Raw genomic sequence first — 13,261 nt, 5'->3', positions numbered from 1 at the left:
TGTAGGAAAGGACAAGAACATAAACTCTTTGGATCCAAGACTGTTTCTGGAGGTGTTGGACAGTTGTGAACCACTAGTTTTTCCATTATTTAATCCCAGAGAAAGGTGTGCTTACTCTGAGTTGATGCGTAGTGATGAATGTGAGGCTGGAGACTGGGAAGGGCTGTTGAGTGCAGACTGAGACTGCGCAGCATAGAAATCTCCAGGAGGTGCAGGTTGGTTCAGACTGGCTCTCCCTTGCTACCACAGCCACTGCCTTTTCAGCTGATTGTGGGGAGCACAGACGCCAAATCCCAGTATGACTGCGAGTACTGTGCCTCCCAGAGCTACATCCAGCGGCTCCCACAGGGAGGAGTTTCCCTTTCACCCCAGCTGCTCTTTGGTACCCAAGGTTTCCCCGACCCAGGACACCAGATGTACTCTTTGCCATTTTGTGACATTATCGACTACAGCGTTCCCAGATTTTCTCACCACATTGAACCACACTGTCTGCTCTTCAGCACAAGACCTGGCTGCTCCCTTTCTTAAGCTTAAGTCTTCACATCTCAAGGGAATTAATGATCTTTGAGATGTGTTTGTATGTTTTACAAAATTTGCAAAATGAACTTTCTGCGGTCTTTCCTCAAATCTCTGCAACTAGGTTATCTTTGAAAAATTTTGATTTGCACCTGAAGGTAGTGGAACCTACTCTGGATTGATGCCCATCTTCTTAAAAGAACCTAGCAAATTTCAAAGAACCCAGGACAGCAATGCGTCAGATGAATTTAAACCCAGCCTATCTAGTCAGTACCTGCAGAATAGAGAGTGTAGTCATTTTGTATACAAGTCATTAGACATGATTTATTAATTCCACAAACACTTGTAGTCATTTAATGAATATTTGTTTAATGAATTGTTGAATACATTAGTGTATATTACATATTAGGCACCTGGGATGTTATAGTGGAGAACAAGGCATAATTTTGTCCTTCAAGGCACCTGCCATCCGATGGTGTTGGTGGTGAGCAGAGCCAGTAAGTGAACAGGCATTTAGAGAATAAGTAAATTTAGAAAGCACTCTGTATGTCCCAGGCTTGGTTCTCAGCTGTCTTTGCGAATTATATTAGCTAGCCTTTTTTGACATTCTTACTAAGTCAGTTCAGTTATGATCTCCAGTTTATGTATGAGAAAGTTCAAACACAGAAAGATTAAGAAATTCATCCCACATCACACAGTTAGCAAGTGGTAAGGTGAGGGATCAAACCCAGGCAGTCTGCCTCAGGCCACACCCTTCAAACAACCCGTGGGTGGCCGTGGGCTTGGAGCGAGAGAAGTAGATGGTGTGGGGCTAAAACGAATGTAAATTTCACAAGATTAGGTGACTGGGGAGAGAGAGGGAGGGAGAAAGAACACACCAGCAAGGAAGCTGTAATTTCTGACTTAAGCAACTAAGAAGTTAGCAGTGTGTTTTGCTGAGCAAGGACCTGTGTGAGGAGGAATAATTGCTGAGGAGAGTGTGGAGGAAATGATGACCACAGTTTGAGCCATGTTGAGTTTGAGGTGCCGGTCAGACATATAAGTGGATGTCCAAGCAAGCATACTGAGGTTCTGTTACTTGTGAGAGAGATCTTGGCCAGGGATGTAGAGTTGGCTGCCATCAGGATAACACTTTCTCCTTTCTTCTGTATTGTTTGATGTGTTAGTAAAGGCCTAGTGAACTGTTTACAGATGCTCTGGTTTTATTGTTTGTGTTTGACTTTTTGTAAAAATGTAAATCTAAGATCATGAGTTAACGTATTCACTCTAATAAGTTCATGGATATATGGAGATAGATAGATACGTAGGCAAAGACGTCTCAAAGGTAAAAAAGACACAGTTCCTGACCCCAAAGCACTGATAATTTCATGGAGAAGTGGAGAAAAAGATGGTCAGTTTATGCCCTATCTTCTTTTCCCTAATTATTAATCTGTTGCATTGTGTTTGATTCGAGCGCAGAGAGTACGTCATCATGGCAGGTCTCGCAGTTCATTTTAAGTCCGTAGTGAGCTCTCTGTCCAAAGACATGATTGAACATCCCAAGACACTGATGAGAGCCCAGGTGGCTGGACTTCTGTGTGAATTTTGATGACTCTAGGACATCTGGCTTGAACGGTAGACTGGGTGGGGGTTAGGGGTAGATCCTGGAATGCAGGGTTTTGGGGGGCTTCAGGGCGTGGCTGTGCTTCATTTGCCCCACGTCTAGTCTTCTTTCCTGTGGATCCTAAGCTGTCTCCGAAAGCTGGGATCTGATTAGTTTGTATTTGATTTCTTTGCTGCCTAATGAACTGCTTCTGTCGTTCTGGCTGTGATGTCATTAACATCTCATTGCCTTGGGCACCAACTCAGGAGAGAGGTTCTTAAGCAGCCTCAGAATCCTATAGGAATTGTACCAATTTACTTCATAACAACTAATTCACCTCATGGCCTGTCAATTACCACTAGAAGAGCGGACCTGGCATGAGAACGGGCCGGTTACTTTTGTCACCCTCATGTGCTCCCGAATCTAAGTGGGCCACTGTGGACATGCCTAAGGCCTTGTGCACATCCGTAATGACATGTTGAGCTTTAAGGATGCCAATATTCTCATACATAACACAATATTCTATTGGGGAAACTCATCCACTGTATGCTGTAGGATACAGATTTAGCCTAAAGCAAATGGCATTTATTTATAGCAAACTGTATTTGCAAAATGCTTTGCAGTTTTAGGATTGTTAACTACATTCCAGGTTGGATGTCCTTCTATTTGTAAGAAAGTGAAGTGTCCTGACTGGACTCCGGAACCTTCCCTGAGAACAGTGGAGTGAATTCTGCAAACAGAGGTGGGAGGGCGTCACACCTGGGTATTCTTTATCAGAAGGCACCTTTGTCAATTGTAAGATTTTGAGACCTTAATTGTAGCTTATTTCTTCTGTCCAGAGACAGTATACTTATTGGACTGGAATCTTTATTTTGCTAAAAGACAGCATACTGTCTCCAACCTCTAGAGCATTTCTACCCAGACTCTAGAGGGTAGAAGAGGTAAGACGCCCCAAAGAACTGTAATAGGTATGGGCAGTGGAGGGGGTGAGCCGTTGATCTGCAAGGAAGTAAGGTGGAGTCTCCTTTGGAACCCCCCTGCACAAACCTCCCCCACTGTTCACTCCCACACACAAGGAGTTAAAAGCAAGGGTCAAAGATCAGCCTCTCCTGAAGCTTTTAGGACCTAAACGACTCTCACTTACCGAAGACATGATGGTTATAGGTGCTCTCTTTGGGCTAAGGGAGATTGATCTGGGCTTTCACCGCCGGACTCCATCATTTTAAAGAGTACTTCCCAATTGTGTCTTTAACTGCACATAGGAAATGCATTTCTTCTTTGAAAAATCTCCCTCACACACACGTCTCTATTCTTTGCTGGAAGCTGAATAGATGGCTTTTGGGAGCTCGCTCCTCGTCACTTGTGTGCAAACCCAGCCCCTCTCCAGGCAGCTCCATCTTGCCTGGCGAGGGGACCAGAAGGGCAGTGGGTCTTGGCCTCCAGCAGGGCTCTTTTTATATGGACCTGAAGGTTTTCTGGCAACAGAAAATAGGATTCTGAATTAAAACAAGAGTTTGGTGGGTTCCTACCATGGATTTCTACATCCTTCCCATTCCTCTCTACTCCCTAACCTTGCCAGGTATCTAGAACTGAAGGATTTTGAGGGAGATTCGCTGCATCTTGATTTTTTTTTTTTTTTTTGAGACGGAGTTTCGCTCTTGTTACCCAGGCTGGAGTGCAATGGCAAGATCTCGGCTCACCGCAACCTCCGCCTCCTGGGTTCAGGCAATTCTCTTGCCTCAGCCTCCTGAGTAGCTGGTATTACAGACACGCGCCACCATGCCCAGCTAATTTTTTGTATTTTTAGTAGAGACGGGGTTTCACCATGTTGACCAGGATGGTCTCGATCTCTTGACCTCGTGATCCACCCGCCTCGGCCTCCCAAAGTGCTGGGATTACAGGCGTGAGCCACCGCGCCCAGCCCTTGCATCTTGATTTTAGTTGGGATCGCCAGAAAACAGTAGCAAGGGGAGCAGCCTCTCAGATGTTTACAGCTGCGACAGGACCCCGTGATGGCGAGCTGACAGCAGGGAGGCCCTCGGACTCTCAGCTCCAGGCTGTTTGTGATCGCAGCGCCCTCTAGAGGCCGCATTTGTCATGAGCGCGGTACACGCTTAGTAATGAGGAGAGGGGGCGTGGGGAGCCTTCCGGGGTATTTGAGGATTCAAGGCGAGAGAGGAGGAATTGGATGGCACATTACTTCCCCTTTGAAGTAGCGTCTACTCATGGATATTGGGGGTAGGGTTTATTTTCCCTTCGGAATTTAATTTTCCTTTAATTATCCTGTCATCACCTATGCCCCCTCTCTATTTTTCTCTTTAGGGTAAATGTTATGGAATTGTTTTAGTCTCTAATTTTTTATTCTCTGATTGAAGAAAAATTGTACCTCCACAACATTTTTCAAGTAGCCACGTGTCACTTTTTCATAGTTTATTTTCTACGGTGCCAATGTGGTCGCACAGGATTGATCCAGGTTTTTCCCCCCCATCTCCCGTTGACAAAAGTCATTTTAGGCTTCTATCACCATCTAGCGGTCATTTCCTGGAACTTCTTTCCCCAGACGAACATTCTCAACAAGGAGGGCTGCGGGTCAGTAAGAAAATGCATCTAATAAAAGGTGCGTAAGAGCCAGCCAGGAGACCCTCAAGCCCTCTGGCAAGATTTGCATGGTGAAATTTCAATAATCTTTTTTGAAAAGAAACTGTATCTTTACTGATTTTTTGGAGAGAGGGTGGGATTTTACCTTCTTTTTTCTTTTTTTTTTTCCTTAGTCTCGCTCTGTCACCAGACTGGAGTGCAATGGCATGATCTCAGCCCATTACAACCCCCGCTTCCCAGGTTCAAGCGATTTCCCTGCCTCAGCCTCTGGCATAGCTGGGACTATAGGGGTGCGCCACCACGTCCAGCTAATTTTTTAATTTTTAGTAGGGACAGGGTTTGACCATGTTGGCCAGGATGGTCTCGATCTCTTGACCTTGTGATCCACCGGCTTCAGCCTCCCAAAGTGTTGGGATTACAGGCATGAGCCACTGCGCCCAGCCTTTACTTACTTTCTTAATGAAGTAGAGTTTGCTGACAAAAAAGCACTGTGCTTCTGAAATGCATGAACCCTTTTCCACACAGTTGCATGAAACAGCTTCAGAGAGACCACTGGGCTTTTGGGAATAACGGGCACACACAGAACACTCATTCTGGTCCTCTCAGCCTCATCAGAACGTGATGCTTGATGGGCTGGATCTTTGGAGGCACTGGCTGGAGGATTTGCAAGGTGGTTCCAGAAGGTGATTATGAGATACAACTCGTGGACTTATAAAAAGAGTTCTCTCTTATGTGGTGCAGGGAGCTCTCTGCTGTTCTGCCCTTGTTTGCTATGTAATGTGGGCCCATTTGGAAACTTCACGAGGCATTAACGAAGGTCTGTTTGCCTAGAAATCACACCAAGGATGAAAGACCTCACCCCACCCACGCTGGCTCCTGCCCAATCCATAGAGTATATTGAAAAAGAGTGAAGGCCTGGCCAGGGGCTGGAGGAGGAGAGTCCTGGGTTAGCTTGTGGCCACTGCAAATACCCCTAGCCACGCAGTTGACTGAGCTGCATAAGCCTACATGTCAGTGAAGATTTACCCACGGGCAAAGTGATTTGAGGGCTAGTTCTATTCGATGCCATCGTTCTTGTTTTTGGTATAAGTAGTTACGCAGTTCTCTTATCGTCTAGGAAGGGCTTGAGCTCAGCTCTGGGTCTATTATTAAACAAAAGGCAAGTATGCGATGAATTATATGCCATAATTATAGGATAAATATGACATGTTTGTAGCATATGTATGCCTTAGCATGCTAGGTAAAACTTCATTGTTTCCTCTGGGAAACAACAATGCTGAAATGCCTCGTGACATTTCTAAATGGGCTCATATTATGTAGCAAACAAGAGGGGAATTGCAGAGAGCTCCCTGGACCCCGTAAGAGAGAACTCTTTTATAAAGTCCATGAGTTATATCTGCAATCACCTTCCAGAACCATTTAAAAATCCTTCCAACCAGTGCCTCCAAAGGTCCAGGCCATCGTCTCTTGTCTTCTTCATGAGTCTGAGAGGGCCATGAATATTCTGTATATATCCAGGATATCCAGAAGCCCAGTGGTCTCTCTGAAGCTATTTCCTGTTCAGGACCGCTGTGCCAAAAGGAGTCAAGAATCTCAGAAACCCAGTGCTTGACAACACCACTTCAATCTTCCTTTAGAATTAATAAGTTAAATGGAGAATCATGAGGACTGGGAAGAGAAATACCAAGCAGTGCTTTCTTGTATAAAGAGCAAATCATTAATCTCTGGTAGGCAGTTCCCATGTATGTCACTAAAAGTAGACCAAAAACTTCTTTAGCTATCTTTTACTCAGCAAACAAAACTGATGTGGACCTGTCTCTCAAACTTTGGAGTGCAAATCTTTTTGAAAAAGTCAAGATTCCCTTCGTATCTTCAATACATTGATTAATAATGAAGCAGCACTCTATGCTTCTTCCTCTCTGGCCTAAAAGACTTAAGAATCAGAGAAAAGTGGATTCAAATCCCAGCTCTCACAATCTGCTAGCTGTGTGACCTTGAAGCTCTTGGCCTCATTTTCCTCATTTATAAACTGAGTGTAATGATAGAATTCCATGCAGAGAGTTTATCATAATGGTTAAAGTAGACCTTGAACAAATCTCAGTTTTATAGTGCAGGCTCCATACATCTTAGCTATATTTATAATTAAAACTCATGATGATGGTGTGCCATGTGCTAGCCATTGCACTGTGTGCTTTATAAAAGGATTTGCCATTCATTCATTATTCAGTGCTAGAGATAGGTACTAATCATATCTTCACTTCAAAGATGAAAAAGCTGGGTCATAGGAAATCCCTGTTACTGTTTGTATTCTTGCTGAGAGCCATCAGCACAGACCCTGCAGAAGTATCCCTCTAGAGATTCAGTGGAGCTGATGATTCTCAGAAAGGGAACGATCTGGATTCTCACTGAAAAGGGCCATTTCCAACTCTGTGTGTCACTGGGACGTTGGGTGCCCCAAATTAAGCGTGATGGCAGAATCACATTCTTACCCCCTTCAGTGGCCATTTCTGATCCTGAAGATCGGACCCTAGGACTCAGTGGCCACGAGGTCATGTTAGTCCTTACTGTTTTGACTCCTTCACTGTTTCTTTCTATCTTGTGTCTGCAGGCAACTCCCCATCCGATGAGTCTGAGGAGCGGGAAAGAGACCCCAAGGTGCTGACGTTCCCAGAATACATCGCCAGCTTGTCAGACTCTGGCACCAAGCGCATGGCGGCTGGAGTCCGCATGGAGTGCCAGAGCAAGGGACGATGCCCCTCGTCCTGCCCCCTGTGTCATGTGACATCCAGCCCTGACACCCCTGCTGAGCCGGTTCTGCTGGAGGTGACCAAAGCAGCCCCCATCTATGAACTAGTGACCAACAACCAGACCCAGAGGGTAAGAGGCCAGGGATTCTGGGCTCTGGGAGGCATCAGCCACAACAGAGCGCTTTCCAAATGGTATGAGGAAGTGACAGGGTGCGGTCGAGGGCCATGCTAGGACATGGATAGTGAGGCTTTTTCCTTAGCTAATCTGGGCACCTAATTTGCTTAAATTTGCATGTTTGCATATTAAGTCAAGTCATCGCATCTACAACACCCGTGGTGATATGATTCAGGAGTCACAACTGAGCACTTGTGTAGGGCTTGAGCCCTGGAAGGAAGCAAATAGGCACAACATTTGCCATCATCAGAGTCATTGTTCAGAGAACCCTCGTGCCTCGGGGACAGCGGTGAGGAGGGTGCTCAGCTCTGCCTGACTCTGGTTGGCCTGGGAGGTGGCCCAGCTTCCCTCGCTGACCCCCTCGCCTGGCCCAGCGGCAGCTGGACTAGAAGGAGCGTATGAGGCACAGGTCACAAAGGGAAGGATCTGGCCGCCTCAGCCTGGAGGGGTTGGTTTCCTGCCCATCACTCTGGCTCTAAGAACAAAACGCCACATCCAGGCAGGTCTTTCTGCCTTTCTGTTATGCTGCCAGGCTGTGACTTTTCCCAGCCACTCCTCCTTTGCCTCTGCCTCTCCCTTTCCAAAGATGCCAGGAGAAAAATGGATGGACCCAAAAGGAAGGGCTGGAGAACCATGTCAGGGGCCATAGCTCAGCTCATTTCCTAGCTCCCCAGCCTCCTCATGGACACAGAGATCAGAGTGAGTCCAAACGCAAAGCAGTAGCAACAGCAACAGAAGGGAAAACAAGGAGACTCTGGGCGTGGGACTTCTGGGACTAGGGCAAAGGCGGCCCTGGGGACGAGGCAGCAGGAGGCACAGCAGTGAGCTGCTCACCTGCCTGAGAGGTGTGCCCGTCCAGGCAGGGTGATAATTGCTTTCTGTTTTCTCCTTTAAGGAACACCTGGTGTTTGTCTCATAGGTAATGCTCAGGCCAACTGGAGGGATTTTGTAGGTGTGTGTGTTTCTCTCGCCTCCCCGCCTCTGCCACAGATATTTTACCGAGTGTTTGAAAATAAGGTTTTTCACAGGAACAAAAAGATAAATTGTTCTCGTGGCCTACACATTTGTCTTCGATCTCATAGAAGCGGGAAGGGGAATGAGAGAAAGGAGACCTTCGGAAGGATGGGTCTGAAAAGATGAAGGAAGGGCAGAGGGCTTGGGTGACCATGGAAGCCCAGAGCTGCAGTGTCTTTTATTTTTATTATTATGTTTTGACACAAAGTCTTACTCTGTTGCCCAGGCTGGAGGGCAGTGGTGCCATCTCGGCTCACTGCAACCTCTGCCTCCCGGGTTCAAGCGATTCTTCTGCCTCAGCCTCCTGAGTAGCTGGGACTACAGGTGCGCACCACCACGCCCGGCTAATTTTTATATTTTTAGTAGAGACGGGGTTTTACCATGTTGGCCAGGATGGTCTTGACCTCTTGACCTTGTGATCCGCCCACCTCGGCCTCCCAAAGTGTTGGGATTACAGGCTTGAGCCACCGCGCCCCGCTTTCAGTGTCTTTAAGCGAATGCCCAGCCCTCTTCCTCTCCCCTTACCTGCCCCTCTTTCCCTCAAGGCTGCTGCTGTTGATACCCTAAGAGCTCCCGGGCCACTTGCCTGGGAGCAGTGGGATCAGAGAGCTCACGCAGAACCATCCTCGGGACAGGCAGGCAGAGCTGCAGAATGGAGAACAGCCTGCTAGGAGACGAGACTGCATCTCTGCTTTCTGTAGAGAATTGCACGCTAAATGCAGAAGCTGAGGGAAGTTCGCTTCAGCAGACCCCTTCCTGGATCCCCTGCTTGCCAAACCTCAGCCCCTTCCCTTTCTCCCTGCACCAGTTTTGAGATGGGTTGAGAAATGCTTTTTATCTGGCCGTCCTTTGAACTCTTTAATTTCTAAATATATAGACAAGTGGCCCTAGCTGTAGCTCAACCACTGTCACATGTTCTTTCTTAGACATATTTTGTCTTTGCCATCCGCTGTTCTGTTTTTCTTTCTAATTTTGCCCTTTCCTGAAGAACGGAGATGGCAAGTGAAGAAGCTCAGAAGTAGAGGAATGCCAAGTCATGACGTTAGAATGTAATTCAGTGTTTGCTTTTGTTTCTACCTCTGGAATATGACCTTTGCTGGTCTCTATCCTCCTGCTGGACTAATCTCTGATGCTGTATTTCAGTCTAATCTGTGATTATCATAAAGAAACAAATAAGTCAAACCATATAGCAGACCAGGTATCTCAAACCCAACACATTCGAACACACCATCATCTTCCACCACCACAAACTCATACCGGTTGGGTGGCCAATCCCAGTGAATGGCACTACCTTCCACTAAGCTGCCTGAACTGGAGACCAGGGACACTTCCTGGAATTTCCTCACCTTTCCCAACATCTATTTCATCAGCAAGAGCCGCAAATATCTCCTGAATTCATTCTCTTTTTATGATGCCCCCATCACAACCTATTTCAAGCATCCTTTGTGATATGAAGCTACTATCCTGTTAAAATAACCTTCTCACTGGTCTCCCTATCAGACCACCCAGAATTAGATATCTAATACGGACTTCGGATAATTTGACATCAAAGTAATGTAATGGCTCCGCAGAATCTATTGAATGCAATCTAATGTCCTCAGCACATCATTACAAGGCAGTTTATGATCCAATTTTGTCTTCACTTACTTAGGTTGTTACCACTCTATGTCTTACTCTGTACTCCGAAATTTAACTCTTTCTACCCCCTCAACATAACACATTTTTTCTCAATCATACGGCCCTTCAGACTTCAAACTCTCTGTCCAAAGAATGTTCTCGCCCACATTTCTGTTACTGAAAAACTCCTGCTGTTACTTCAGTTTCAGCTCAAACATCACCAGCTGCCAAGAACCCTTCTTTACACTCTTAGGCCAACCCAGGTATCCATCCCTTCATGTAATTCCCACTGTATGTGTATCCGCATCTTGTACAGCAAGCATCACCTGTTAGCACACCTGTTGACATAGCTGTTTCCTCTCCTCTAGACCATGAGGATGATTTTCTTCTCCAGAATCCCAGTGCCTAGCAAGTGTGGATGTATAGTTGTTTTTCTGCTAAATAAATGAATGAATAGATGCATCAGTAGATACATGAATGGATAGATGAATTTAACTTGAAGTTCAACCACTCCTCTTAGAGACAACAATAATAAAAATTGGAATTCTTTTTTCTTTCCTGGAATAAGGATTAAATCTGATAACAAATGTGGATTCTGTATATAATGCCTGGCACATTATACCCAGACAAATGTGATTTCCCTTTCTCTTTCTTTCCAAACATGTTCCTTCTTAATTCCTCTCTTCCACCTTCATCCAACTGTTTGTAGTTACCTGCAGCCTAGGATTCAGAGAGTAGGAACTCTTTTTTTTAAAATTTTAATTTTTGTTTTTTTTTTTGAGACACAGTCTCACTCTGTTGCCCATGGCCAGAATGCAGTGGTGTGACCTCAGTACACTGCAACCGCTGCCTCCCGGGTTCAGGCAATTCTCCTGCCTCAGCCTCCCTAGTAGCTGGGACTACAGGCGCCCACCACCATGCCCAGCTTATTTTTTATAGCTTTAATGGAGACAAGGTTTCACCACATTGTCCAGGCTGGTCTCGAACTCCTGACCTCAGGTGATCCTTCTGCCTCAGCCTCTCAAAGTGCTGGGATTACAGGCATGAGCCACCACACCTGGCCAAGAGTAGGAACTCTTATGGAGTGGTGTGAATTGAAGGTGGAAAGTGAAAGCGTTTGCAAAATGACATTTAGCATATTTGTCGTCACAGGTATTTGTCCTTGCTCTTTTGGATTGAAAATCTGATCATGTTGCTCCACTGTTTTAAGTACTTTGATGACTTACCACCGGTCTTGAAATGTGGCCCATACCTCACCATGACCCACAAGCCCTCTGTGCTTCAGCCCTGTCTCCCTCCCGCTTGCTGAGAATGTCTTTGCTCCCTTAGACTCTCTCTTAACAGACAGACGAACCTTTTTTCCCATTGATTTTAGAAGTCAAGTTCTATCCAGGCTGAAGTCTTGTTGCCATTGTTTTTTTCAACCTGGAGCACTGCTTTAACTTTCGTGAGTAAATAACTTTTGATCCAGCCCTCAGAGCTCAGATGAAAAGTTGCATCCTCATAGAGGCCTCCACATACCCCTCTGTGAGCTCATCTAGCCCTCCTCCTCTCTCGCCGCCATATGCATTCATGGTAGCTCGACCTTTTCCTTTGAGGTTCTGACCACAGGTGTGGTAATCTGGTTATTCTTATAACTTTGCTTGTTTGTTTGCCATCTGACTTTAAGATTTATGCAGATGGGGGCCACACGTGTCTTGTGCATCCTCGTATCCTTAGTACTCATACAGAAAACGTCCCCTTGCAGGTGCTTAGCAAATGATTGTTGACTGAAGGCTCTGCAAGGCAGTAGTCACAATGTTGCCTTTATTCCACCTATCTCAAAGGAAGTCTGTTTTCCTAGTTTTAGACAATGCACCTTTTAATTTTGAATTTGGTTCAATCAGGCAAGGCATAAAGTGGGCACTTACCCAGGCTTCACACTGGGAGCCTGAGATGTCCAGTGAGTCATGTTCAACTCAGGTTCTGATGCTGCCCTGTTTACTAGCCTGTGACCCTGAGCAAGTCACCTCACTTCTTTGACTCTCAGTCTTCTCCCCTGTAAATCATGATGATCATTCATCAAAGTCTTAGCATCTAAAGGGCCCTGTAAATTATAAATCCCTGCACAAATTATCATTATAGTCATTAATTGGTTTCTGTTTCCTAGAGGCTTCCAGTCTGGAGAGGGGACCAGGATGGACCCTTACTCTAACTATTCTAACTTAATTAACGTGGTCTATGTAAAGTTCTGAAAGAATGGATCATAGGATGCTAGCTTTAGGTTTAGACATTTTGATTTTTGTAGAGTTATCTCCTTTTTTCCCTTTGTTTCTTTCTCTTTTCTTTTGTCTTTTGAATTCTTTGGTCTAAAATTTTCTGGGATAGCTAGGCTTCATTTTTCTAATTTACTGATTAGGTGTGAGTGTGGTGAGAATGAAACAAAGAGAAAACAATCATAAGAAACAACCAAAGCTGCAGGTGGAGCTCACCCAGAGAGAGAGTCCTGACCTTGGCCAGCTTGGACCAGCCCTGCTCCCTGCAGCCAGTCCCACCCTCCCCCTCCGCTTGGGCCGGGGCTGAGGCAGCAGCGCCCCTCTGAAGGGTCAGTACCCCAGCAGGATCCACGTCGTCACCAGGGAATGGCCCTGTCAGAGGTTCCGTTACTTCACTGGTCTGATTTCATTCTTCTGTCCTTTTATTTAATAGCAAACATCTCTATGAACCCACTGCATGTAAAGAATTCTGCTAGGCTCTGTGATGGTTACAAATTTCTACCTGAGACTCACCCCTGTTATTCAAAGATGATAATAATTGCTGGCATTTCTTGGTGACTAATGTGTTCCAGGTACTATGCATACATTATTTCATTTGGCGTATATTATTAGATTTAATTATCACAGCAAGCCTATCAGGAAAGTGCTATTTTTATCCCATTTTATGATTGAGGAAACTGAGTTTATATAACTTGCCCAAGGTCACTTGGCAGTGATTGGCAAAGTGAGAGTTGTCACTCAGGGCTGACAGCCCCGG

The 13,261-nt window shown here is 45.6% G+C and overlaps 1 protein-coding gene across 3 annotated transcripts in view; it reads left to right on the top strand.

The window, feature by feature from the left end:
- Nucleotides 1-13,261, top strand: part of ASTN1 (astrotactin 1) — a 335,413-nt gene that overhangs the window by 287,952 nt on the left and 34,200 nt on the right. For all 3 annotated transcript variants that reach the window (XR_002478082.2, XM_021668017.2, XM_021668016.2), the window contains exon 17: nucleotides 7,305-7,573. Coding sequence is in view for 2 of the 3 variants with exons in the window: in XM_021668017.2 (XP_021523692.1) it covers nucleotides 7,305-7,573 (269 nt within the window). In the remaining variant the exon portion in view is untranslated. The remainder of the gene's footprint in view (nucleotides 1-7,304; nucleotides 7,574-13,261) is intronic.

Source organism: Aotus nancymaae, unplaced genomic scaffold (assembly GCF_030222135.1).
Source record: "Aotus nancymaae isolate 86718 unplaced genomic scaffold, 86718_ANA_hifiasm-v0.15.2.pri h1tg000108l, whole genome shotgun sequence".
NCBI lineage: Eukaryota > Metazoa > Chordata > Mammalia > Primates > Aotidae > Aotus > Aotus nancymaae.
The sequence above is the reverse complement of the archived record's forward strand: the minus strand, read 5'-3'. Positions and strand labels throughout refer to the sequence as shown.